Source organism: Littorina saxatilis, linkage group LG12, assembly GCF_037325665.1.
Source record: "Littorina saxatilis isolate snail1 linkage group LG12, US_GU_Lsax_2.0, whole genome shotgun sequence".
Taxonomy (NCBI): domain Eukaryota; kingdom Metazoa; phylum Mollusca; class Gastropoda; order Littorinimorpha; family Littorinidae; genus Littorina; species Littorina saxatilis.
In genome coordinates, this window is record NC_090256.1 from 3,121,721 (window position 1) to 3,148,733 (window position 27,013).

A 27,013-nucleotide genomic window follows, 5' to 3' on the forward strand; every position below is an offset into this window, starting at 1 on the left:
TTTTCTCGAGGACGTCCATGTTGCAGAAGCCTCTGATGACTGTATTTTCTGAACATCTGGCAGTGACATTGTCGCATCACAGCCACTGGAATGTTTGCCAGCAGCGACTCAGCATTCTGCACACAAGTAAGCAACAATCATAGCAAAACAACTCATTGAGGTCTGGATATATTAAAAAAACCAAAAAAACAACAACAACAACAACAACAGATCAAGTGGACACTTACATAATTAACTGAGAAATACTGAGAATTCAGAGCGCAAAATGATATTTCTTTATCATATATATTATATATATGCTGTTGTAACTATAGTGCTTTCTACTGGAATTAAGAGAGGGTACAAGTTCTACAACTGACAGATGACACTTGTTAAGTGTTACGATTAATCTGCATGAACAGTACAAAATGAATGAATTTAAGTCTAAGCAAGACCAATGTTGTAGGAATCAAAGGAACAAGGAAGTTTGGGGGCAAATATTGAAACTAGTTATATAAATATATATTAATGAACCTAATTAGCTTCTGTCTGAAGTAACTGAATAAATTTTAAGCCATGAGTTGTCATTGTTCAGATTAATTTTAAGCAAGATTAGTGTAAAGTTATGAACACCTTCATCTTTTATTACAATGATAGCTGAGCACTTAAAGTTAAAGAATATTCAATTAAATTGTAACTATGTCACGGTGTAACTGTAAAGTTATGAACAACAAAAGGTAATAACTTATTTTTCGGCCTGTGTTTAAGGTTTTAACTTGATTTCTGACTGGTTGTTGACATGGAAACCAAAATGTTTGACATGGATATGTTTTTGTTGCATGTCTGTGTTATTATAACTAGAGTATTACAGAAAAAAGTACAGAGAATGATACGAATCATTTAAACTTTAAAGGACTGAAAATGCATGACTCTAATGGCAGGCACACAGCTCTATTACATGGACGATTGTTTAGGAAACCTGTTACACATTGAAATATCATTGATCACACATGGTTGCATAGAACTTTGAAACTGAGTTTTATTCACTGGATGGACCATAGAACATGTCATCTGATACTTTCAGTCTCAATGTCAACAGAAATTTGGCTGACAGTGACACTGACAGCCATGGAATCAAGAACAGTTGAGATAACCATAACTCATTAACTGTACAAAAATAAACATGCGAAAAAATAAATAAAACAACATAGCGAAATACTTTCAGTCACGTTTCATAAAGTTCTACGAACTTACCTCTTGTTTGCTGGGTATGCAGAGAACGTCGTTTAAGTCCAATCCTGGAAAGTTCACGAGCTGAAACTTCTTTTCACGCACCCACCACTTGAACTTCGAAGACTTCCCATCTTCAATGTGGTCCGTACGTTTTGTTTTTAGAAACAGCACAATGTTGTCATATTTCTTCTGCGTGAGCACGGTTGTATTTTCTGCGTAAGTTCCACGACAAAACTGTCCACCTCTTCCCTGTGGTCACCCATCATGGTCAAGGGCGAGAGGCAGACTGGCGATCAGACTGGCATCGCTAGTCGAAAGGAGGGCCATTTCTAGAATGAGTCGGTGCGTTTCCGGAAATGACGCGCTTTGTTGGAAATCTACTGAGGCGTGACGAAGTCCCGCGAGATTCCAACTCTGCCCCGGATTCTTACTATGCGCCCAACATAAATTTTATTTAGTAGTTTCCCCTGAATCTGTCCTTGCCGGGACGGTTTCTCTCTTCCTCTCTTCATAGACCTATAATATAGGTCCCTGCTCTCTTTAAAGAGGTCTGGTGGCCCACGAAGTGTGAGTAATTTTCATTTCTTTTAATTAATAAAGGATCCGACTATAGTATGATTTACATTGGTTTTGAGGTTGTAATCATTTGTGTGATCACTCTTGACACACATTTTTTGGTAGAGTAAGATTTGCAGTCTTCCACGTGGTTGTCGAGCTATTCCGCCATTTTTTCCTTGTTGAAGATCTGGTTTACTTTTCTGAATTTGTGATTTTGTTCATTTGAGAGTGTTGTTAGTGTTGTTGTAGGAATTATAGTAGAAGTAAGAAGCGTGCCGACTTCGGTCGATGTAGTATTTTGTTGGTTTTAAAAAGAAAACAACTCGGAACGAAGGCCCCAGTGCTCCAGTGGTGTAAGGCCTAAAAAAAAAATAGGTGTGGTTACGGTAACCCGACCTACCCTAATTTTAGGGGCCGATCCTATAACTTTTTATTACATTTGTCAAAAAAAAACAAAAAAAAACAAGAGGCGAAGCCTTCAAGGCTCACGTAAGAAATCGACAAACAGTAACACAAACTCAATCACTCCGTCACACATACACACACACACACACACACACACACACACACACACACACACACACACACACACACACACACACACAGTAAGCATAGGTGAAACTGTGCAAGAAAGCGAGACCCTGGATCTGCCAAGTAGTCTCGGCCCGCTCACAATAACAATGACCGAGACTTTCAGTAATTCCTTTGCGTGACGTCTAACCCTCTTACGTCATAATGTGACGTCTTCAAATAGTTTCTATCACACACGTCAAACACTTTTGACCGAGACTGACGTAATCCATAGACTCGGAAATGTTAAAGTTTCTATCACACACACACACACACACACACACACACAGAGGGCCCCAAAGGGTTTAAAATCGTGATCGTGATTGGCGTTTTTTGACCTTTCTGTGACCGTGATTGCCGAAATTTCCATTTCTGTGATCGTGATGGGACTTTGCCCGTGATCCGTGATGACAAAAAAAATCAAGTCTCGTGATCGTGATCGTCATTTGTTTTCGTGATCGTGATGGGCATTATTGCAAAGCATATTATTTTCAACGTACATTTTTCACAGCTGTATCATTCTATGATCCTCTTTTCGTCAAGGTGTTTGTGATCGTGAAAACAAAAATCAAGGTAACTGTGATCGTGAAAGCTAAAATTTCCCTTCCCGTGATCGTGATGATACCCCCCCTTTGGGGCCCTCCACACACACACACACACACACACACACACACGCACAGACAGACAAAGTTTATCATCGCATAGGCTACACTTACGTGAGCCAAAAAACGAGTGCAAAAAACGCAGTGAAAGCGAAAGCGCTCGAGTCGCACACTTATTTCCCTGTCAAGTAGGTTTAATTTGTACACATTAGAAAAAAAAGTTTTAAAAAAAAAGTGATTGCCTACCTACCTACCCTATTTTTTTTGGCTATGTTACCGTAACCACACCTATTTTTTTTTTGGCCTAATTGTATTTTGTAGGAATAACCAAGGTAAAGGGGAACAACTCTTGGTCTGACCACCTATTATCTCCCTGCTGACCCCAAAATGGACCGAAAAGGAGGGTTCAAAGAACGCTTGAGAACTCTTCTCCTATTGGTCGGAGGGCGAAAAAGTTAACCAATTATTGTAGACGAGATATTCATCTCTGTTAACAGTGACCTCAAAACATCTGGCAATAACTCGTTCTGGGTAAATTTTATTTGTGAAAACTTTCGACATTTTTTTCCCTCAAAAGCAGGAAGTGTTAAGTCTCAAGTTGGGTTTGTTGGTCATCTCCAGTGTATTTTCTAATAGAGAAAAATCAGAAAATGGCAGAAATGTGACGTTAGGATATGAAAAAAGTGGTGTTTTCACACAAGGTATCACCAACTTCCGAGTACTGACGGAAACAGCCGAACTCGAATGCACGTGATTTTAAAGTAGGTCACGTGACCTTGGCGTCCTTGACACCCCACACATTGCTACGACTGTGTAGTGTGTAGACGATATTTTTGCAGCCTCAACACTGAACTGAATTGTGAATCCTGAAGTATGTAAACTACCTCTCCTACATATTTATGACAAAGTTCACAAAGTTGATGTGGTAACTCGGTCACAGTCATGGAACTGATATTATATTTGTTTGTTTTTTGTTTGGTTGGCCTTTGCAGTTTGCGGCGAGTTTGCCGCGTTTTGGCTTTGCCTGGAAAAATGCAAGTAATGCTTAGGCTAATGGTGACGTTTGCATAAATCGTATAGTTTGAAGAGCAAAAACTTAGGCTAAAGTCATTACAATGTATGCATGGTAAGACAAAGGCCAGGAAGAAGATTGCTGAGAAGAGCAGTGTTGACGTTTGTGAGCATATGTTTTTTGACTCACATGCGAAGCAAAAGTGAGTCTATGTACTCACCCGAGTCGTCCGTCCGTCCGTCCGTCCGGACGTCCGTCCGGACGTCCGTCCGTCCGTCCGGAAAACTTTAACGTTGGATATTTCTTGGACACTATTCAGTCTATCAGTACCAAATTTGGCAAGATGGTGTATGATGACAAGGCCCCAAAAAACATACATAGCATCTTGACCTTGCTTCAAGGTCAAGGTCGCAGGGGCCATAAATGTTGCCTAAAAAACAGCTATTTTTCATATTTTTCCCATTTTCTCTGAAGTTTTTGAGATTCAATACCTCACCTATATATGATATATAGGGCAAAGTAAGCCCCATCTTTTGATACCAGTTTGGTTTACCTTGCTTCAAGGTCAAGGTCACAGGAGCTCTTCAAAGTTGGATTGTATACATATTTTGAAGTGACCTTGACCCTGAACTATGGAAGATAACTGTTTCAAACTTAAAAATTATGTGGGGCACATGTTATGCTTTTATCATGAGACACATTCGGTCACATATGATCAAGGTCAAGGTCACTTTGACCCTTATGAAATGTGACCAAAATAAGGTAGTGAACCACTAAAAGTGACCATATCTCATGGTAGAAAGAGCCAATAAGCACCATTGTACTTCCTATGTCTTGAATTAACAGCTTTGTGTTGCATGACCTTGGATGACCTTGACCTTGGGTCAAGGTCACATGTATTTTGGTAGGAAAAATGTGTAAAGCATGTGAGTCGTATGGGCTTTGCCCTTCTTGTTTAAACTTATTTAGTAATCATATTTTATGTAATTTTAGTGTGAAATACAAAATTTAGGTGTGTGTACTATGTAAATACATTTTATTTATGAATTAATAGTAATTCTTAATTATTATCAAAATCATAAAGCAATTTCACTGAAAACGTTAAAAGCATATGAATAAATAACTTTTATTTAAAGTAATGAAACGTTTATAAAAAAAATTCTTTTAACTATGTAACATGCTTTATTTTGTTACATAATTTAAAACAAATATTAATTGCTGCTGCAGATAAAATATTGCTAAATTCATAAATTATGTTATGTAGACATTTGACCAAATGTGTTTTTTGAGTCACTTGAGAAAAAGTGACTATGTAATCGGTCAGTGTTAGTCTGTCCGTCCGGCCGTCCGTCCGTAGACACCACCTTAACGTTGGACTTTTCTCGGAAACTATCAAAGCGATCGGGCTCATATTTTGTTTAGTCGTGACCTCCAATGACCTCTACACTTTAACGATGGTTTCGTTGACCTTTGACCTTTTTCAAGGTCACAGGTCAGCGTCAAAGGAAAAATTAGACATTTTATATCTTTGACAAAGTTCATCGGATGTGATTGAAACTATGTAGGATTATTCTTTACATCAAAGTATTTACATCTGTAGCCTTTTACGAACGTTATCAGAAAAACAAGGGAGATAACTAGCCTTTTCTGTTCGGCAACACACAACTTAACGTTGGGCTTTTCTCGGAAACTATAAAAGTGACCGGGCTCAAATTTTATGTGAACGTGACTCATTGTGTTGTGAATAGCAATTTCTTCCTGTCCATCTGATGCCTCATATAATATTCAGAACTGCGAAAGTGACTCGATCGAGCGTTTGCTCTTCTTGTTTAAGAAACGTCTCTGCATCGAATATTACAAAACAGTATGTTTTTTTCTTTTATATTATTTGTTTGCATGCAAAATATTTTTGTCGGTTTACTGTGTCACATGCTTTATATTGTTACATAATTTCCACAAATATTAAGGGCTGCAGCAGACCAGAATTTGTATTATTACTGTGATTTAGAAATTCGACAACTGTCATTTTAAAAAACTCTGGTGTGTGCACGACTATTAGTAAGTAGTCTTTTTTTTGGCTTTTATGTTATTTGTTTGTATGCAAAATCATTGTTCTTGCAGACATTACCATTTGAAATATTGTTGTCTATGTTTAAGTAATTTTGTCAACTTGGGAAATGATGTGGATTATGGGGTCAGTGTTTTTCTCAAATTTTCGTTTTTCACAATTTTGGTAAAATTTGAAAAAATCATTAAAAATTAAATACATGTCACCTGGTCAATTCAGTGATTGTTTTGCAATATTGAAAGACTGTAGTTTATGGCTGGATACTTACTTTTTATTGAAAATAATATACAAAATTTGGTCCGTTATCCCTAGTAATTGGATAATTCGATTTTTTGTGTACCCCATTTGCCACCAAGCGTTTTTTTCGGTCGCGACTGCGGTGGTTTAGAGGTTGCGATTTTGTGTCTTGATTCTTTTCATATTAGTTTGTACTTTTTCTTATGGTTTCTTTTGTTTACATATGTTTCAGTTTTTTACCGTCTTCACTTAACTTCACTTCTGATTAAAGAATTGGTAAAACTACCTGGGGCGTGAATAGTGTTTGAATCCGCGAGCCAGGATAAACATGTTGTTGTTATCAATGTATGTCAAAGGTCTCAAAAGGCGCACTGATATGTAGGGTTGTTAAAAGAAACGTGTGTGGTCGTCTACCTTATCTACCCGGATGTTTCAACGCTTGTACCTACGTTTTGTTTGTTCACACAACCTGAATCGATTGTTCTTCTTTGATAGGAAGCGTTCAAAACAGGCATGGCTGATAATGCCAGTGTGTTCAGTTTTCAATTTCACAACTGATTAACAGAATGTATCAATCAGTGACCTTCTTTTTAAACTCTAATTACTCTCTAATTACTTGCAAATAGATTAAAACGTGTGGATAAGTTGACAGAGTGCATCTGTAACGAAGAGTAGAGCAACTAAACCCCGTTCACCGTTTGGATTTGTACAAAATAGTTTTCATGGCAAAGACACTTAATATGTTGTGGTGACACAACCGATTTAGAGGAGGAATTAAAGAAGCTTTTATATGTGAATGGCCGTGTGTTGATTTAGGCTCTGTTGATTTATAGGCATTTCTTGCGTTTCGTCGTTTCAGGAAGAGACAAACTCTAATCAGAAGCTGAACATGTCGAGATCTGAGAAAGGGAACGGAGAAGAATGGTCCACAGGCTGCGGTGACATGGAGGCGGAAGGGAAAGTGGCGGACACAGGGCAGGGCCAGGAGAAGTTGGACATTCTTTACTCTGTCCACGAACGTCCGCCTGTAGTCTTGCTGATTATTCTGGCATTGCAGGTATGTTCCGCCTGTAGTCTTGCTGATTATTCTGGCATTGCAGGTATGGTCCGCCTGTAGTCCTGCTGATTATTCTAGCATTGCAGGTATGGTCCGCCTGTAGTCCTGCTCATTATTCTGGCATTGCAGGTATGGTCCGCCTGTAGTCTTGCTGATTATTCTAGCATTGCAGGTATGGTCCGCCTGTAGTCCTGCTGATTATGCTAGCATTGCAGGTATGGTCCGCCTGAAGTCTTGCTGGTTATTCTAGCATTGCAGGTATGGTCCGCCTGTAGTCCTGCTGATTATGCTAGCATTGCAGGTATGGTCCGCCTGAAGTCTTGCTGATTATTCTGGCATTGCAGGTATGGTCCGCCTGAAGTCTTGCTGATTATGCTAGCATTGCAGGTATGGTCCGCCTGTAGTCTTGCTGATTATTCTAGCATTGCAGGTATGGTCCGCCTGTAGTCTTGCTGATTATTCTGGCATTGCAGGTATGGTCCGCCTGTAGTCTTGCTGATTATTCTGGCATTGCAGGTATGGTCCGCCTGTACTCTTGCTGATTATTCTAGCATTGCAGGTATGGTCCGCCTGAAGTCTTGCTGGTTATTCTAGCATTGCAGGTATGGTCCGCCTGTAGTCCTGCTGATTATTCTAGCATTGCAGGTATGGTCCGCCTGTAGTCTTGCTGATTATTCTAGCATTGCAGGTATGGTCCGCCTGTAGTCTTGCTGATTATTCTAGCATTGCAGGTATGGTCCGCCTGTAGTCCTGCTGATTATTCTAGCATTGCAGGTAGGGTCCGCCTGTAGTCCTGCTCATTATTCTAGCATTGCAGGTATGGTCCGCCTGTAGTCTTGCTGATTATTCTAGCATTGCAGGTATGGTCCGCCTGTAGTCCTGCTGATTATTCTGGCATTGCAGGTATGGTCCGCCTGTACTCTTGCTGATTATGCTAGCATTGCAGGTATGGTCCGCCTGTAGTCCTGCTGATTATGCTAGCATTGCAGGTATGGTCCGCCTGTACTCTTGCTGATTATTCTAGCATTGCAGGTATGGTCCGCCTGTAGTCCTGCTCATTATTCTAGCATTGCAGGTATGGTCCGCCTGTACTCTTGCTGATTATTCTAGCATTGCAGGTATGGTCCGCCTGTAGTCTTGCTGATTATTCTAGCATTGCAGGTATGGTCCGCCTGTAGTCTTGCTGATTATTCTAGCATTGCAGGTATGGTCCGCCTTCCTTAATTTAACCCGAAGTTAACTTCGCGAAGACTTCACAAAGTCTTTTTACTGACAATTCAGTGCCAAATTATTGAAGCGCAGCCTATTGCCCTCTCTTCTTCTCTGTATCTTCTAGTCTCTTATTGTTTGACCCAGCAATTCCTGACGATGTTCGGGGCGACGTTTTCCTTCCCCATCCTTATGGCCAGGTTCCTGTGCATGGAGGGGGACACGGTGGGCATCAGTCAGCTCATCTCCACCGTCATCTTCGTGGCTGGCCTGTCCACCATCATACAGACCACTGTTGGTGTCAGGTGAGGTACACTCATCTTAAAAGCCCCCTCCGCCTCGTGTAAAGGCAGTCCATAATTCAGACCAAAGTCGACCACACACACACACACACACACACACACACACACACACACACACACACACACACACACACACACACACACACACACACACACACACACACTGTATAACACAAACCGGGTGTGTCACACAGCATGTTACTTTTTGTCCAGATTGCCAATAATACAGAGTGTGAGTTACGGGTTTGTTACACCCTTCATCGTTCTGTTGTCCTTACCGGAATGGAAGTGCCAAGGGTGTGTTGAAGAAGCTGGTGAGTAGTTGAATAGCTGTGTGTGTGCGTGTGTGTGTGTGTGTGTGTGTGTGGGTGTGTGTCTTTTTCAGTCTCTGTCTCTCTCTCCGTCTCTCTGTCTCTCTCTTTTTCTTTCTCTCTCTCTCTCTCTCTTTCTCTCTCTCTTTCTCTCTCTCTCTTTCTCTCTGTCACTCTCTTTCTCTCTCTCTTTCTCTCTTTCTCTCTCTCTTTCTCTCTTTCTCTCTTTCTCTCTCTCTTTCTCTCTCTCTCCTCTCTCTCTCTCTCTCTCTCTCTCTCTCTCTCTCTCTCTCTCTCTCTCTCTCTCTCTCTCTCTCTCTCTCTCTCTCAGGCATGGGAATTGTCCGCCGAAAGGCAAATTTCCGCCGAATATTTTTATGTTCCGCCGAAAAAGCCAAAGTGTCCGCCGAAAAAATAAAGGGGGGAGGCACACAAAAACAGCACCGGTTACTTTGGCCTTTGCGCAAAAGCCCGCGAAAACTTTCCGTACTTTGTTCACGCACTGCTACCGCCCGCCTCAGTTATTGAACTATTATGTTTGAAAGTAAACCAGATTGCACAGATTCTGTTACAAGTTACATTTTCCTGTTTGTCTCAACAGATAAATTTTTTCACAAATTTAAACCATATATAATACATGTAAGCAAAATTTGGTACATTTTTGTACTAAAAACTCTGATTCTAAAAACAGAATTTAATGGCAAACTTGGAGCTCAGATGACACCAGATTGCACCATCTGGGTTCTTTGGAGAAAAAAAATTTCCGGGGGAGCATGCCCCCGGACCCCCCTAGTAAGGCTAGGAATTCAGTTATAAATTTTCCGCCTTTTTTACAAATTTCAATTCCCATGCCTGCTCTCTCTCTCTCTCCTTAGTCGTGCATGCACTGTCCAGAGACCACAAACAAATATGACTTGTAAAGTATTGATTTGTTTTGACCTGCAAAGTGTCCCGAAATGAGACAAACATCACATGCGGGAGCGACGAGCATGTAGAGATGTGGCAAGCCAGGCTTAGAGAGGTGAGTGTTAATGATGTACCAGAGCCAACATTTACACAATCATACGTCAATAACATACGTCCATATACACCACATATGGATTTAGTACATACTTACAAATGCACAATGGAGACAGCGAAGCAGAAATACATACACAGACAGTAGGTATATATACCCACGTGCGCACATAAGCTCGCCCCCCCTCCCTCCCCCCATCCGAACACAGATGTACACAGACCACCCCACCCCCACACCCCCACACACATATACACATGCACGCACGCACACACACACGCACACACAGACACACACACCCCAGACACACACACACATACACACGTAACTTACGCGCACACACACACGCACCCACAACGCCACACACATGCGCGCACCCAGGCACATGCACGGAAGCACGCGCGGACGCACACACAAACACACAACTTGACACACGCACGATTTTGTTATGCCTAACTGACCTATTAACCATCTGCCTAATCTCATCATCCTCATTCGTAGCTGCAAGGAGCTCTCCTGGTGAGTTCTGTGTTTCAAGTGGTGGTGGGGTTCACTGGGTTAGTAGGAGTGCTGCTCAACTTTATCGGACCTCTCACCATCGCTCCAACCATCGCCATGATCGGTCTCTCCCTCTTCGACGTGGCCGCGGAGAAATCGCAGGGACAGTGGTGGATTTCTATCACGTGAGTATTCTATAGCTATGGAACACTAATGCTGACTTTTCAAGCCGAACATCCGGCTCCAGGAGACAAAACCTTATTATAGTAGAAGGCCACAGAGCTAAATTTAGCGTTGCCAGCTCAAGACACTATAGAGCTACATCTGCCGTGCGCCGATGTTGGCCTTTAATTTACCGGTTACATTTATTAGTAGGTATCTTAGCGGCAGTTTATACCGCGTCGGTATCTCTATTCTTGTCACCTCAACTGAGGCGAGTTGAGAGGTTGTGGTTATTTAAAGGCACACTCCTCACCGTCTCAGATCTCACCAGGCTTGTACATGGGCTAAGACCTTCCTTCAACTTGGTCACATACCAACCTGAGCCTGCGTGCTCTCTATGCATAGTGCTTTTGTTATAAAATAATGTTTCAAAAGCCATTTAGCTGCACACAAATGCCCATTCTTCATAGAAAGCCGTCCAAGTAGACGGATACTCTTACCCTACTAAAAAGCCTAGACGGAACTATTAGGATTTACACGATGGTCTGTACGAAGTATAAACGGGAAGAAATATATCTGTCACATATAGACCAACTGCTTCCTGTGCTGAATTGGCATTTTGTGTTGAAATAACTTTTGTGTCGTTGAAATGAATTCAGCAAAAAAGCCCTCTCAGCCCAGAAAAAATAGCTTCAGATAGCTTTGTTGTTGTAGTTTTATTTCTCATGACGATCGTGCAGGACCCTAGCGCTAGTGGCCATCTTCTCCCAGTACATGCGAGACGTCAGCATCCCGTTCTGCGAATACCGACAGGGCAGTGGGTGGGCCAGGTCATCACTCCGACTGTTCGCTCTCTTCCCGGTAAGACTTTGTAGAGTGCGTTTCCAAACAAGTGGACGGTGACATTTAGGGTTTGTTGTTTAAGCTTCCAACTTGGTTTGACGTTTGGTGAGGACTTAGAGAGGAAAAGGAGAGCTTAGTTTACGCGAATATGGCATGTTTGTGATGGTTGTAGTTTCATCTGTACAGTTTGTGAGTTCGAATCCCAGCCGCGGCCGCCTTGTGGGTTAAGGGTGGAGATTGTTCCGATCTCCCAGGTCAACTCATGTGCAGACCTGCCAGTGCCTTATCCCCCTTCGTGTGTACACGCAAGCACAAGACCAAGTGCGCACGGAAAAGATCCTGTAATCCATGTCAGAGTTCGGTGGGTTATAGAAACACGAAAATACCCAGCATGTTTCCCCCCAAATCGGCGTATGCTGCCTGAATGGCGGGATAAAAACGGTCATACACGTAACAACCCACTCATGCAAATACATGAGTACACGTGGGAGTTTCAGCCCAACGAAGAAGAAGAGATATCAACACTAACGTACGATAAGTAAAACCACGTCCTTTTGCCCGGGACATGTAAATACATACGCAAACTGAGGTAGAAATCCCTAAACCGAAACTTCATTTCATAATATTGTGATATTTCCATCTTCTTCTTTGTTCGTGTCTTTGTTTATCTGCTTCTGTTTTTCTTCGTTTTTCTTCGTTTTTTTCTTCTCGTCGTAACGTTAAACCGTGTCAGGTATTGCTGGCTATCGGAGTGGCGTGGTTGCTGTGCTACATACTGACTGCCGCTGACGTCTTCCCGTCAACGTCAGAGGAGTGGGGGTACCTGGCCAGGACTGACGTACAGAGTGACGTCATTAGCAAAGCCCCGTGGTTCCGGTTTCCTTACCCAGGTAATGTGCCGATTCATTGCAAATCTGCATGTCATATATACCACTACAATACAATGAAATCGCTTGTTAAGATCCTCTAAGTAAGAACCGCTTTTAAAAGAGCCATATTTAAACGATTATGTTTGCCACTATATATCTGTCAAATCTGGACAATCAGTGGATAATAAAACAAAAACCTTTTGTTCGTCCAAGAACATCCCATCAAATAAAAAACAAACAAAAAACAATTCGTATTAGTATGTTTGTAATAGTGAGAGTATTGGGAGGCCTTTCCGGGAAAACCCAGTGAAAAAATGAATCTTGACCCGTTTGTAATGGCAGAAAATGGACATTTCAGGTCAGTGGGGCGTGCCCATTGTCAGTGCTGCAGGGGTGCTGGGTAGCCTTGCCGCAAACACCCCGTCAGAATACATATTGACCCGTTTTTAATGGCAGAAAAATGTCCTTTCAGGTCAATGGGGCATGCCCACTGTCAGTGCAGCAGGGGTGTTGGGTAGTCTTGCCGCAATCATCGCCTCCATCGTGGAGTCAGTCGGTGATTACTACGCATGCGCGCGACTGTCCGGGGCGCCGCCACCACCAGGGAGCGCTGTGAGTCGAGGTGGGTACAGAACTGCCTATCTATACGTTCTTCTTTGTAATATTCTTCTCCTGAAAGTTGGGGAAAGTGTAAAAAATCTAGCAAAAAACTGTTCTTTTTCTCTGCAGTACATCGGTGTCGTTATGTTTACTTAGTTTCCGAAGGGCGGTTGTGATTTGGTATCGATGACAGTCGAACCTGCCCTGGAGACCACCTCATGATGACGACCACGTACTACCCACAACGACCATCCCAAAGAATCCTATACGAGTCTGTTTCTATATCATTATTTCACCTTTTCAAAACGACCACTTGTCTCTAACTTTTGGTCGGTCCGTGGGTGGTCATTGTAGACTAGTTTGGCTCTATCACGGTTTAATCTTGGCGTGAATCGTATTATCCACTGACTTTATGATACAACCATCTCCACAGGCAGGTTTCACAGTCTCCAGTGTTGGCTATATCCGTGGCTTTGATATTCAATAACAAGAGGCGAAGCCTTCAAGGCTCACGTAAGAAATAGACAAACAGTAACACAAACTCACTACACGAAGCTTCGCAAAGTCTTAATACCAAAAACCCGCAGCTACAGCGTGGTACTTTGACCCCAACATCGCTTCTCAAGTTTTGACATGCGAAGCTTCGCCGTAAGTCTAGCTCGCAACGAAGTTGGGTTTTTTTGTAAGAAGAGTGCTTTTTGATTCAAGATGGACGACGAAATCAGACTCAATACCATAGTGAAGAATGCATTTATCGACTTTGGTTGACCCAAAGTACAAGAACTAACCTCCTACCTGTATCATTTCATACTGCGATGCATTGACATGTCGAATGAAACTCGAAATCCCAGCGCTCACGCCAACTGGTCCCGGCCGTGCTCGGTCAACGAAATAGAACACATACAATTAACTTACGTCATCATCAAGTACGTAAAGTACAATTTGTGACGTAAAGTACTCAGAAAGAAGCACACCACGCGCTGGTCGAGACTACGTGCAAGCGCTTTCTGACTAATACGATTTGAGACGCCAAGACATGAAAAGAAAAAGATAACTCTTGCCTTCCAACTAGTCTCGGCCCGCTCAAAACCGAGACTTTCAGTAATTCCTTCGCGTGACGTCTAACCCTCTTACGCCATAATGTGACGTCTTCAAATGACGAAATGTTAAAGTTTCTACCACAGACATACACACGCACAAACACACACACTCACACACGCACACACACACGCACAAACGCACAGACAGACAAAGTTACGATCGCATAGGCTACACTTACGTGGGTTAGACGTCACGCGAAGGAATTACTGAAAGTCTCGGTTTTGAGCGGGTCGAGACTACGTGCAAGCGCTTTCTGACTAATACGATTTGAGACGCCAAGACATGAAAAGAAAAAGATAACTCTTGCCTTCCAACTAGTCTCGGCCCGCTCAAAACCGAGACTTTCAGTAATTCCTTCGCGTGACGTCTAACCCTCTTACGCCATAATGTGACGTCTTCAAATGACGAAATGTTAAAGTTTCTACCACAGACATACACACGCACACACTCACACACGCACACACACACGCACAAACGCACAGACAGACAAAGTTACGATCGCATAGGCTACACTTACGTGGGTTAGACGTCACGCGAAGGAATTACTGAAAGTCTCGGTTTTGAGCGGGTCGAGACTACGTGCAAGCGCTTTCTGACTAATACGATTTGAGACGCCAAGACATGAAAAGAAAAAGATAACTCTTGCCTTCCAACTAGTCTCGGCCCGCTCAAAACCGAGACTTTCAGTAATTCCTTCGCGTGACGTCAAACCCTCTTACGCCATAATGTGACATCTTCAAATGACGAAATGTTAAAGTTTCTACCACAGACATACACACGCACAAACACACACACACACACACACACACACACACGCACACACACACGCACAAACGCACAGACAGACAAAGTTACGATCGCATAGGCTACACTTACGTGAGCCAAAAAGTGTCCTTTTGTTTTGTCGTGAATTTGCACTGCTCTGTGTCGAATCTCTTTGTTATTTACATATGAAAAATACACTTTAATCGAATTTAATTCAAGTTTGTCTTCCCCACGTGCAAAAGAGGTGTGCCGGACGTAAGAAATGAGACGGACACGATTTCCCTCTTCAGCCACATTGCAACAGACAAAGGCACCAGGAAACAAAATACAAAGAAATCCAGTTAAATATACATTAGAAACCAAAGAACAGAGATAGATGAACACACTAAGTTAAAAAAACAAAAAAACAATGAATGGTTCCTTTTTGACTCACATGCGAAGCAAAAGTGAGTCTATGTACTCACCCGAGTCGTCCGTCCGTCCGTCCGTCCGGACGTCCGTCCGTCCGGAAAACTTTAACGTTGGATATTTCTTGGACACTATTCAGTCTATCAGTACCAAATTTGGCAAGATGGTGTATGATGACAAGGCCCCAAAAAACATACATAGCATCTTGACCTTGCTTCAAGGTCAAGGTCGCAGGGGCCATAAATGTTGCCTAAAAACCAGCTATTTTTCACATTTTTCCCATTTTCTCTGAAGTTTTTGAGATTCAATACCTCACCTATATATGATATATAGGGCAAAGTAAGCCCCATCTTTTGATACCAGTTTGGTTTACCTTGCTTCAAGGTCAAGGTCACAGGAGCTCTTCAAAGTTGGATTGTATACATATTTTGAAGTGACCTTGACCCTGAACTATGGAAGATAACTGTTTCAAACTTAGAAATTATGTGGGGCACATGTTATGCTTTCATCATGAGACACATTTGGTCACATATGATCAAGGTCAAGGTCACTTTGACCCTTATGAAATGTGACCAAAATAAGGTAGTGAACCACTAAAAGTGACCATATCTCATGGTAGAAAGAGCCAATAAGCACCATTGTACTTCCTATGTCTTGAATTAACAGCTTTGTGTTGCATGACCTTGGATGACCTTGACCTTGGGTCAAGGTCACATGTATTTTGGTAGGAAAAATGTGTAAAGCATGTGAGTCGTATGGGCTTTGCCCTTCTTGTTTAGTCGATACAACCGCGTGTGAAGTAAACGGTCTTTTTCCTACGTAGGTATCGGAGTGGAAGGCCTAACGTGTCTCCTGGCCGGGGCGTGGGGATCAGGCGGCGGAACCACTTCCTACAGCGAAAACATCGGGGCCATTGGAATCACCAAGGTAAGTCCTATTCTTTGCTACTCAGCTGCATGTTATAGTTACACTGTGGCATTAAAGCCTCACAGTGGGAAAGTGTTGAAAACGATAGGAATCGCCAAGATCCATCTTTGCCTTTGCCACTTAGCTTCTTCTTCTTCTTTGTTCATGGGCTTAGACTCCCACGTTCACTCATGTTTTTAGCACGAGTGGATTTTTATGTGTATGACCGTTTTTACCCCGCCATTCAGGCAGCATACGCCGATTTCGGGGGAGGCATGCTGGGTATTTTCGTGTTTCTATAACCCACCGAACTCTGACATGGGTTACAGGATCTTTTCCGTGCGCACTGGGTCTTGTGCTTGCGTGTACACACGAAGGGGGTTAAGTCACTAGCAGGTCTGCACATAAGTTGACCTGGGAGATCGGAAAAATCTCCACCCTTAACCCACCAGGCGGCAGCGACCGGGATTCGAACTCACGACCTCCCGATTAGGAGGCCGACGTCTTACCACCACGCCACTGCGCCCGTGGCCACTTAGCTTCAATTTAGAGTCTAACTATAGTATACACCAGTTAACAGTTCCGCGGCCATTTTAGATCTCGCACATGCACACTTCTTTAATCGCGAGCAGATTCGACCCATTTCCTTTTCCGGGTGATGCGCATATCGTTTTTCGGCATGTTTTATGTCTTTTTCCTTTTCCGGTTGATTTCACCGCATGCGCAGATCGTGTTATTCGCCCACGTTTCTACGCAAGGGACACACCTAACAAATCGAACAATTTTTCCGAGTGAAAAAGTTGGAACGATCGGAATCAACTAAGATACATTCGGGCTTTGACAGTAGCCGTACATGTGACAGTGGATCTGTTACATTGAACATTAAAATAATTTAGCCGCTTCCTATTATAGAAACATCGGAGCTGCGCGAATCACTGAGGTTAATATAGAGCTTAAACAATGACCACGAGTTGATTACTGGAAAATAAACCACTCGTGGGTATTTGCGGTCGCTTGGTAATTCACGTGTAAAATCCAGTTCTTTAATAGGCAACAAACCTTGCAAATTTCCAGAAGCTGCAATCTGAAGCGACCTATCTCTGATTCTAGCAGACGATCTCTCCAATGTTTAACACAAAATCAGCAAACTCTCCTGTCACATAGAACGTCCATTATATAGTGCAATGTTGAAATGAAGTTACTGGTCTGAAACATTTAGTCGTTTCTTCTGAGACAATCCTTGTTCTCTTATCATCTACAGATTTACCCCAGTCTTCACCACGCGAATTCCCAACAGAAGTCAGACTTTCGAACATACAATCTACGTAGGCAAGCATGATACGTCATGACGTGATATGATTCCTAGCATATTGACGTAATGCTAAACATCCGGTTATCCCGAGTTTTCTCCGTAATACATGTCCGTGGGTTTTTCAATGTTCGGTTATTTCCGTGGCTTCATGCGGAAAGGGAACCGTCGTCTGCAATCAACGACATGGACCATTCTGGGGCCAGTTTCATAAGATAGCAGTGAACCGACTGACAGTCGATCGACTGCCCAGTCGATCGACTGTGGTTGATCGCCGGGTCACCGAAAAGCGCGTTTCATGAGCGAATCACCGTCACCCGCGGACAACCGCAGTCGACCGACTGTACAGTAATCCGAATGGCCAAGTCGAGGGCTAAATTTAGCAACATTACCACTTCCGTTTGCTCATTCGCACGTGAAAATGGCCGATTTCGAAGAAAAAACTAGTCTCGGCCCGCTCAAAATAACAATGACCGAGACTTTCAGTAATTCCTTCGCGTGACGTCGAACCCTCTTACGCCATAATGTGACGTCTTCAAGACATAACCCTGACTTGTCTCCTGGATTACTGCGTCATGATAGATACATTTCGAAGAACAATCACAAGGTTTGGGTCACAATCCAAAAAAGTGTGAGCATATTGTGCCATTGACTGTGCGGATAATTACATTTATTTTCGGTTTACCGCAGTAAGCCGAACACAGTGTTGGGGGGAGAGCATCACCGTGTTTGGCCGACTTCCGGTGAGACGACCCGCAGTCGGCCGACTGAAATTTTGTTCGTGAAACCCGATAACGTCGGATTACTGTGGTTCTCTCGGACAACTGCAGTTGGTCGACTGTGTTTCTGGCTTATGAAACTGGCCCCTGGTCCTTGTTGCTGACAAAAACATGATTTTAACACAGAATGTAATGTCAGAATATCTATATAAACGCTATTGTGTTTTTATCGTAGCAATAGGGTCCGATATTTAGACGAGACAAGTATAATGCCGACGAGTCGGAGACTAAGAATAAAGTAAAAGAATAGGGACTATTTGAATGACGCGCATTTGACACTCTGAGTGATTAGGCTGAAATGAAATTGCCTACAAAATGTCGTCTGCATGACTGCATGTTCGACCCGTGTTGTTCGTTGTGTAAATAACTTAAACAATGACGACAACTCGTTGATTACTGGAAAATAAACCCTCGTGGGTATTTGCAGTCGCTTGATAATTCACTCGTGTGCTCCGCACACTCCTGAATTAGGGGAAGGGCTCCTAATATGGACCACTTTTTGTTTTTTGCTGATAACTAGCTTGTTTCTTTGCGAAGAAGTTTCATTTTGTGTTTGGTAGTCCTTCTCTCTTAGGTTAACTGTTAGGCCTAATTAGAGTGAATTAGCTTTGATAGGCATTCAGCAAAAATTAAATACAGACAAAATCACAAATGGTCCATATTAGGAGCCTGGGCGCCCAATATGGACCGGTGAAGAGACCTTCGCGAATTACTGTGAAAAGGACCTTATACTTCAAAATAACATGATAAAACTTAGTGTGCAAGTCAGACTAATTAAAATATGCTTTAGATTTATCTGTTTTGGGTTGATGAGAGCATTATTTGAAGCACACCAGGAAACTAAAGAAGCTTATCAAAAACAGAGTGAAAATAAGTGAAATTATCAACTAGCACGAAAATGAGACAATTTGATATATTTTTTTGAAATTTTGAGGGCTAGTTAAGCTTTTTTCAGCAAGCTTCTGAATAAATTAATGAAAATAGCCTTTAGATTTGATTTTCTTCGATTTTTTAAAGGCGGTCCATATTAGGGAACACACACATACTTTGATATGTTGCTATTATTTTTTGTTTGCAGTAGAAACTCGGGGTCAACACTGCTAAAATGTAACAAATACGGTCTTAGCTGTCAAATATAACAGTTTGTGTGTGATAACAGCTTTGGCTGTGGACAGAAACAAGGCCGTTTTAGGCGGCAAATTTAGAGTGAACGCTGCCAAAAGTGAAAAAAAGAGAAAAAGCCTAACGGGTTTGAGGTTTGTGTTTCTACAACTGTTTTGACATGTGCAAGTTATCCAGAGAGGGTGAATACAACGATGGAAATTTTTTTGAGCGCTCTAGCGCCGTTAGTTTGTCTGAACAGGAGGTGGTCCATATTAGGAGCCGGTCTATATTAGGAGCCCTTCCCCTACCAAGCGGCTGCAAATACCCACTCGTGGTTTATTTTCCAGTAATCAACTCGTGGTCATTGTTTAAGCTCTATGTTGTTACTCACCCGTATGGCCTCGCAAAACTTGAGCACTTCCCACGGTGAAGCATTGGAACCACTAGAATCATCAACATTTATTTAGGCTTTGCTAGCAATTTTGATGTCGTAGAAACAGGGAACAAATTGTAAATTCGAACAACAAAAGAAACGCTAAAAATGTCTCCAACGCTACACTTCCAATATATATGTGATGTAGGTTGGTAGCCTCGCTGTGATCCAGGCGAGCGGGGTGCTGATGATCATCATGGGATGTGTCGGCAAGTTCAGCGCCATCTTTGTTACCATCCCGGAACCCATCATCGGTGGCCTGTTCCTGGCCATGTTTGGTGAGGCCATTTTGTTTCAGTTTTAATGAAACCTTTATTCTCGTGTAAAAACGGGCGTACACATCACCACCTGTCTTTCCGAGATGGGATAAGAGTATCGTTCCACCAAGACCGAGATGGGATAAGAGAATCGTTCCACCAAGACCGAGATGGGATAAGAGTATCGTTCCACTAAGACCGAGATGGGATAAGAGTATCGTTCCACTAAGACCGAGATGGGATAAGAGTATCGTTCCACTAAGACCGAGATGGGATAAGAGAATCGTTCCACTAAGACCGAGATGGGATAAGAGAATCGTTCCACCAAGACCGAGATGGGATAAGAGTATCGTTCCACTAAGACCGAGATGGGATAAGAGTATTGTTCCACCAAGACCGAGATGGGATAAGAGAATTGTTCCATCAAGACCGAGATGGGATAAGAGTATCGTTCCACCAAGACCGAGATGGGATAAGAGAATCGTTCCACCAAGACCGAGATGGGATAAGAGTATCGTTCCACCAAGACCGAGATGGGATAAGAGTATCGTTCCACCAAGACCGAGATGGGATAAGAGTATCGTTCCACTAAGGACTATAAGGAACGTGGACAAAATTAAAAGCCATGGCTGCTTTTGTGCAGAGTGGGAATCGTTTGCTGAATTGATTTGTCAGATTGGCTTTGCCGTTATTTACGAACATATTTTGGACAACAAACTTAACTCTGCACATAAAAATCAACCAGACGGTAGATTATTATTGGTAGGTGTACATGTCGAAGAATGTTCTTGTTGTAGGTAAAAGTCTGAAGGGTCTATTTTTATTTACAATATTGTGCTTGGGAAGGAAGACCTGTACCTGTTATTTATGAAAGACATATTTTTTACCTGAACGATTCTGTGGTCTGTTCCTTGAAGTTCATTTGGTGTATGTGGTAATCTATCTCATTCAGTACATAATTCGCGGAATATACACCTCCAGTACTATCGTTGGGGAGAGGGGTGCTCCTTTTTGACCCCGCCAGGGACCTGGAGCTCCCCATGACCCCCCCCCCCCCTCCCTCCTTCCTTTTTTCCTGTGTTCCCACTTGTCATGTCAACTGATACTGTTTCGTTCTATACCAGGCATGGTGACGGCAGTGGGAATCTCCAACCTGCAGTACGTGGACCTCAACTCTTCCCGCAATCTCTTCATCCTGGGCGTGTCTCTCTTCCTGGGCCTCAGTCTGCCCAAGTGGCTCTCCAGTCCCGCTAACGCCAACGTCATTGATACAGGTACGTCACTGATACAGGTACGTCACTGTCACGGATACGTCATTGACACAATCTCTGCATCCTGGGCGTGTCTCTCTTCATGGGCCTCAGTCTGCCCAAGTGACTCTCCAGTCCCGCTAACGCCAACGTAATTGAAACAGGTACGTCGCTGATATAGACCTGTACATACGTCATTGATATGTGTACATGCGTCGCTGATACAGGTTCGTCACTGATACAGGTACGTCACTGATACAGGTACGTCACTGATACAGGTACGTCACTGATACAATCTCTTCGTCCTGGGCGTGTCTTTCTTCGTGGGCCTCATTCCTCCCGAGTGGCTCTCCAATCCCGCTGACGCCAATGTCATTGATACAGGTACGTCACCGTCACGGATACGTCATTGGCACAGATAAGTCACTGACACAGGTGCATCCCTGATACATGAACGTGACTGACACAATCGCTACATCCTGGGTGTGTCTCTCTTCATTGGCCTCAGTCTTCACAAGTGGCTCATTGGTTCCGCTACCGCAAACGTCATTGATACAAGTACGTCTTTGATACCGGTACGTCATCATTCATAGGGATATGCCCCAAAGAGTCGCACGTCATTATACCTCTCATCATACCGGCAGTGAATCTTATCCTTGGCCGAAGCCTGGTTATCGCTGACATCGTTGAAATGGCCACGTCACTGACACAGGTACGTTACTGTTAGGGATACGTCACTGATAGCGGTGCATTATAGATGAGTGTGTGTGTGTGTGTGTGTGTGTGTGTGTGTGTGTGTGTGTGTGTGTTAGTTTGTGTTAGAGTGTGCGTGTGTTTAAGTTTGTGCGCGTGTGCCGTGCACGCGTGCATGTGTTAGTCAGTGTGTTAGGGTGTGTGTGTGTGTGTTTACAGTCTTTAATTGCCTATGTTATTCACACATTGCATACATATCGCCTACCTCATACAGCGTGATACCATGCAGGAACACATTTGTGCTGTTGACAGGTAGTTCAGTGGTGAATAACATATTTGTGCTGTTGACAGGTAGTTCAATGGTGAATAACATATTTGTGCTGTTGACAGGTAGTTCAGTGGTGGATAACATATTTGTGCTGTTGACAGGTAGTTCAGTGGTGAATAACATATTTGTGCTGTTGACAGGTAGTTCAGTGGTGGATAACATATTTGTGCTGTTGACAGGTAGTTCAGGGGTGGATAACATATTTGTGCTGTTGACAGGTAGTTCAGTGGTGGATAACATATTTGTGCTGTTGACAGGTAGTTCAGGGGTGGATAACATTTTTGTGCTGTTGACAGGTAGTTCAGTGGTGAATAACATATTTGTGCTGTTGACAGGTAGTTCAGGGGTGGATAACATTTTCACCGTGCTGTGCAGTACAAGCATGTTCGTAGCTGGTGTTGTCGCCTTTTTCCTCGATAACACTATTCCAGGTAAGTTCATTGTGTGATGCTGGTATAGCTCATTTGAGACCCTCTAGTACTTGAATGCTCCCCTTTATTTAAAAAAAAAGCCACAAAAACACCGTGCATTTATTGCTCTGTATTCCTCTCAATCAAATCTGTTATCACAATTAAGGCATTACGCAGATTCTGAAGCACTCAAAATGTTCTATTACGCCCACATAATGCCTCATATAAACTTCGCTTCAACACTTTGGGATAACTGCAGTGATGTTCATTTAAAAAGACTCAATTCCCTGCGTCGCGAGCTGCAAAACTTATTCTGTATGATTTGAATAGGTCCACGGATGATAAACTAAAGCTCTTGAATTTCCTCCCCTTGAAAGATCAGTTGACGTTAAACAAGGCTGTATTCATGTATACAATTCTAAATGACGACTGTCCTAAATATTTGCAATCACATTTCAAACATGCCACAAAAAGATATGGGTCCCAAAAATCATCCCTCCTATACCTGGCATAGACCATGTGGTTACCTGTTGACTCAGGTGTGCGTGAGGCTTGATAAGAGGGAAGGGTTTGCTTTGAAAGTTAGCAGTCTTTGTGTAATCCTAATTAATCTTCACGAAAAGTAACTTAATTTTAAAAGGATAAAGTTCCGCTTTCTTAAAAGCGATATATCAAAATATACAAGCGATATATCACAATATACAAGCGATATCTATATATATATACGACTTGTGTCTGTGTGTGTGTGTGTGTGTGTGTGTGTGTGTGATTGATCGCCATGCACGGCCAAAGTTCTCGATGGATCTGCTTCAAATTTGGTGGGCTTATTGACAGAGACCCCGGACACAACCTGATCGATGAGATATTTCAACACGTGCTCTCAGCGCGCAGCGCTGAACCGATTTTCGTTTTTCACTGCACGTTACTATTTTTAGATCTCCCTTCCTTCGTGCGCTGGCGTCAATCGATATTCCCGTTTGTACGTTTATATTTAGAAGGTCACTGCACGTTACTATTTTTAGATCTTCCTTCCTTCGTGCGCCGGCGATGCCGGCGTACACCCGGCAAAGCCGGGTCCCCGGCGACGGCCGGGTATTCGGCTCTACTTCTTCCCGGCGAAGCGGGTAATCATCTAGTATCACAATATACAAGCGATATATCACAATATACAAGCCTCTGGACAAAAGTGTTGGGGAAACAGATACGAAAAAAAGAAGTATCAATTAGGTAACTCAAATGGTCTATACCTTGTGCCTCACAGAAATGTAGACATAAATTACATTTAGTAAGACTGAAGTCATTGACCGGCATCGCTCAGTACTGTAGTTGACATTTGTCAGCCACTTTATTATCTTTATAAATCTAATGGTCTCTTCTGTACTTCCACCAACAAATAATTTTAAAAAATAGTTTGTACTTAGATGTAAGTTTAGATGCTTTAAGTGCAAGTACCCATACGTACGTACGTACATCTTCCTTTGTTTTTCTTTAAATTCACGCCCAAATTCCGATTATCAATAAAGAAAACTGTTGATGTATGTTGCTAATAAGGTACACGCGAAGAGAGGGGGCTGAGCAAGTGGAGACAAGCAGAGCAACCCAGCGGAGAAGAAGGGGGGAAACTCCGTGTCTATGATCTCCCTTGGATCCAGCCACGCTTGAACAGGCTACGCGTCACCAAACGTCTTCCTTTCTGTCCTGGATTCATAAACTTCTCTTCCAGGCGGAGGGCCTCGAAGAATGAACGTAGGGGAAGGGAGGGCAAGTCGACCCCCTCGGGTATGTCGTCCCCCCTCGATTTTGAGAACATGACACTGCAGGGGTGATTATCATCGATTTCATAAGCCAGAGTTACCCAACCTGAATCAGTTGAAGAAAAAAAAAAAGTCGAAATAAACGGGCCCAGCAAAGCGGTAAGTCTTTGTCAATTTTGATGGTTTCCACTCTAAAATTGTTGCTCGAAAAAAAAACCAGTCAGTGCATGGGAGCCGCTGATTCGTAAAATGCACCAGATCTGCAAAAAAGCTTTGGCTTTCATAACAACTAGTCGAAAGTTATAGATCTCAGGCTATCCCAGGAACAATGGTAAATAGCAATGTTCAGCGAGTACCATGATCGGGTAATTCGTCCCCCCCTTTGTCGTGTAACTCGACCCGGGTCACAATACCCGACTATGGGTCCATATCACTCTCTCGTCTGTGTAGACTCTTTAATCTCCAAGAAATAGTGTCAGATGAAGAACCCGTAAAAGTTCTTTGTATGTATTTGAAATAAAAGTGAACGTAGCCTTAAAAAAATAATATTCGAAGTTGTGTGTTGATTAATTAATTAAGACAGAGACAGAGAGAGAGGGGGGGGGGGGGGGGTGCGCTTTCTCGTCATTGGAAGTGCGCGTATACTAGTAGGCCTATTAAACTATTTCACGTTCACGCAACCTGAAATGGGCGACACAAATCAATTACAAGTCCAATTTGTAAATATATTTTCCCATTTGCTTCGCTTTGAACCAGAGCAACTAATAAGTATAGATGTTTGAACATCTATCCCTTCAAATACTCACCCTCCCTGCATAGCCAAGACGTCGATCGACTTCTGACGTAGGCCGACTCATTATGACGTCATTCTCACTTCCGATTAACAAAACTGACACAGAAAAGTTACTTCAGTCAATTTCATATGTCGAGGTGATGCTATTGGGTAATATGAACAACCTTTTCCACCTGGACGAATTACCCGCCCCCCATGGACGAGTTGCCCTCCATGGAGGGCAAGTCGTCCATGCTTCAGGATTTTTTTCTTTTATATTTTATTTAAAAACCGTGCCAGTTGGATCGTTCATATTCCACACAACGCTTACACGAAAGAGAACACACCAGGTTTTACAACAAAAACAATCTTTTTTTTAAAAAGACGAGAGGTATAAGCTGCATTTGTTAGAGGGGTCGACTTGCCCTCCCTTCCCCTACTACTAGCGAAGAAGAAGTGAATGAAAGAATCTTTGATTTGAAAACTGTACCAGATAAAATGCCGGCGAAAAATGTCGCAAAGATTTTGTTGCTGAGTTTGTAAATTCGAATCTCATGCCTTTACTACAAAGTACACTATTCTTTTGAAGTAATCAGAGTCTGTGCACGTCATAATCGAGATTATACATTATGTATCAAATATTTTTTTTGTATGCCAGTCTTTTGTGTGTGTGTGTGTGTGTGTGTGTGTGTGTGTGTGTGTGCGTCTCTCTCTCTCTCTCTCTCTCTCTCTCTCTCTGCGCGCGTGTGTTTGAGGTTACGTATGCGTTCATGTATATTTGCTTGCATTGATGTCAATATAATAACTATGCAAACTCAAAACTTACATTCAGTCCATTTAATATTATGAAAAGGTTTCTAATAGAACATTGTAGTTTGAAACTCCGTAATGCTATCTTATCTAAGAAACACGAAAACAGAGATCGAATGCGTCACATGCAACACGACTGACTGTAAGTGTAACACTTCAAGTTTCTTGTATCATCATACTGTAACACTTCAAGTTGCTTGTATCATCATACTGTAACACTTCAAGTTTCTTGTATCATCATACTGTAACACTTCAAGTTTCTTGTATCATCATACTGTAACACTTCAAGTTTCTTGTATCATCATACTGTAACACTTCAAGTTTCTTGTATCATCATGTGCTGATTATTCATAACGTCATTCTTGTTGGAACATTCTTCAGATCATTTCAAATATACCTTCCTGTTTGCACAAGTGATCATGTGGAACAACTCAGATCTGCCAAAAAGTAAATATATGATAGGAACATATTTCCACTGGGAACAAAAGCCATCATTCGGCCTGCGTTCTGTGCACACAGGGACGTTTTGTGACGCATCTTCTTCTGCGTTCACAGTATGCAACTCCCACGTTCACAGTATGCAACTCCCACGTTCACAGTATGCAACTCCCACGTTCACAGTATGCAACTCCCACGTTCACGCGTGTTTTGCACGAGCGGGTTTTTACGTGCATGAAAGTCCCCCCCCCCCCCCCCCGCCGCCATTCAGGCAGCCTTACTCCGTTTTCGGGGGATGCCTGCTGGGTGTTTTCGTGTTTCTATAACCCTCCGAACTCTGACATGGATTATGGGATCTTTACCATGCGTAC

The 27,013-nt window shown here is 42.6% G+C and overlaps 1 protein-coding gene across 9 annotated transcripts; it reads left to right on the forward strand.

Moving 5' to 3' along the window:
• On the forward strand, positions 1–26,037 carry LOC138981065 (solute carrier family 23 member 2-like). Of its 9 annotated transcripts, XR_011460549.1 has the most exons (15): positions 6,721–6,788; positions 7,119–7,316; positions 8,673–8,830; positions 9,041–9,141; positions 10,086–10,159; positions 10,655–10,836; positions 11,554–11,674; positions 12,390–12,546; positions 12,998–13,147; positions 16,223–16,326; positions 20,079–20,208; positions 21,312–21,461; positions 21,716–21,821; positions 22,794–22,889; positions 24,420–24,439. XR_011460549.1 is itself a non-coding variant. In XM_070353869.1 (14 exons), exons 1-14 carry the CDS (start codon positions 91–93, stop codon positions 24,692–24,694), a joined length of 1,932 nt encoding a protein of 643 aa, XP_070209970.1. In that variant the 5' UTR covers positions 1–90; the 3' UTR covers positions 24,695–26,037. The 9 variants fall into 9 exon arrangements, 8 of the variants coding, with proteins under 8 accessions (XP_070209970.1, XP_070209971.1, XP_070209977.1 ...); XM_070353869.1 differs by lacking the exons at positions 6,721–6,788; positions 21,716–21,821 and adding an exon at positions 1–126 and having other exon boundaries at positions 24,420–26,037; XM_070353870.1 differs by lacking the exons at positions 6,721–6,788; positions 21,716–21,821 and adding an exon at positions 1,657–1,779 and having other exon boundaries at positions 24,420–26,037.
• Positions 26,038–27,013: the final 976 nt, after the last annotated feature.

Excerpts from the sequence above, each read along its gene's own strand:
- LOC138981065 (XM_070353869.1), top strand. The coding sequence starts at position 91 with ATGTTTGCCAGCAGCGACTCAGCATTCTGCACACAA. Across the intron at positions 9,142-10,085 it reads AGGGTGTGTTGAAGAAGCTG|TGTCCCGAAATGAGACAAAC; the intron begins GTGAGTAGTTGA and ends TGACCTGCAAAG. Across the intron at positions 21,462-22,793 it reads CGCCAACGTCATTGATACAG|GTAGTTCAGGGGTGGATAAC; the intron begins GTACGTCACTGA and ends TGCTGTTGACAG.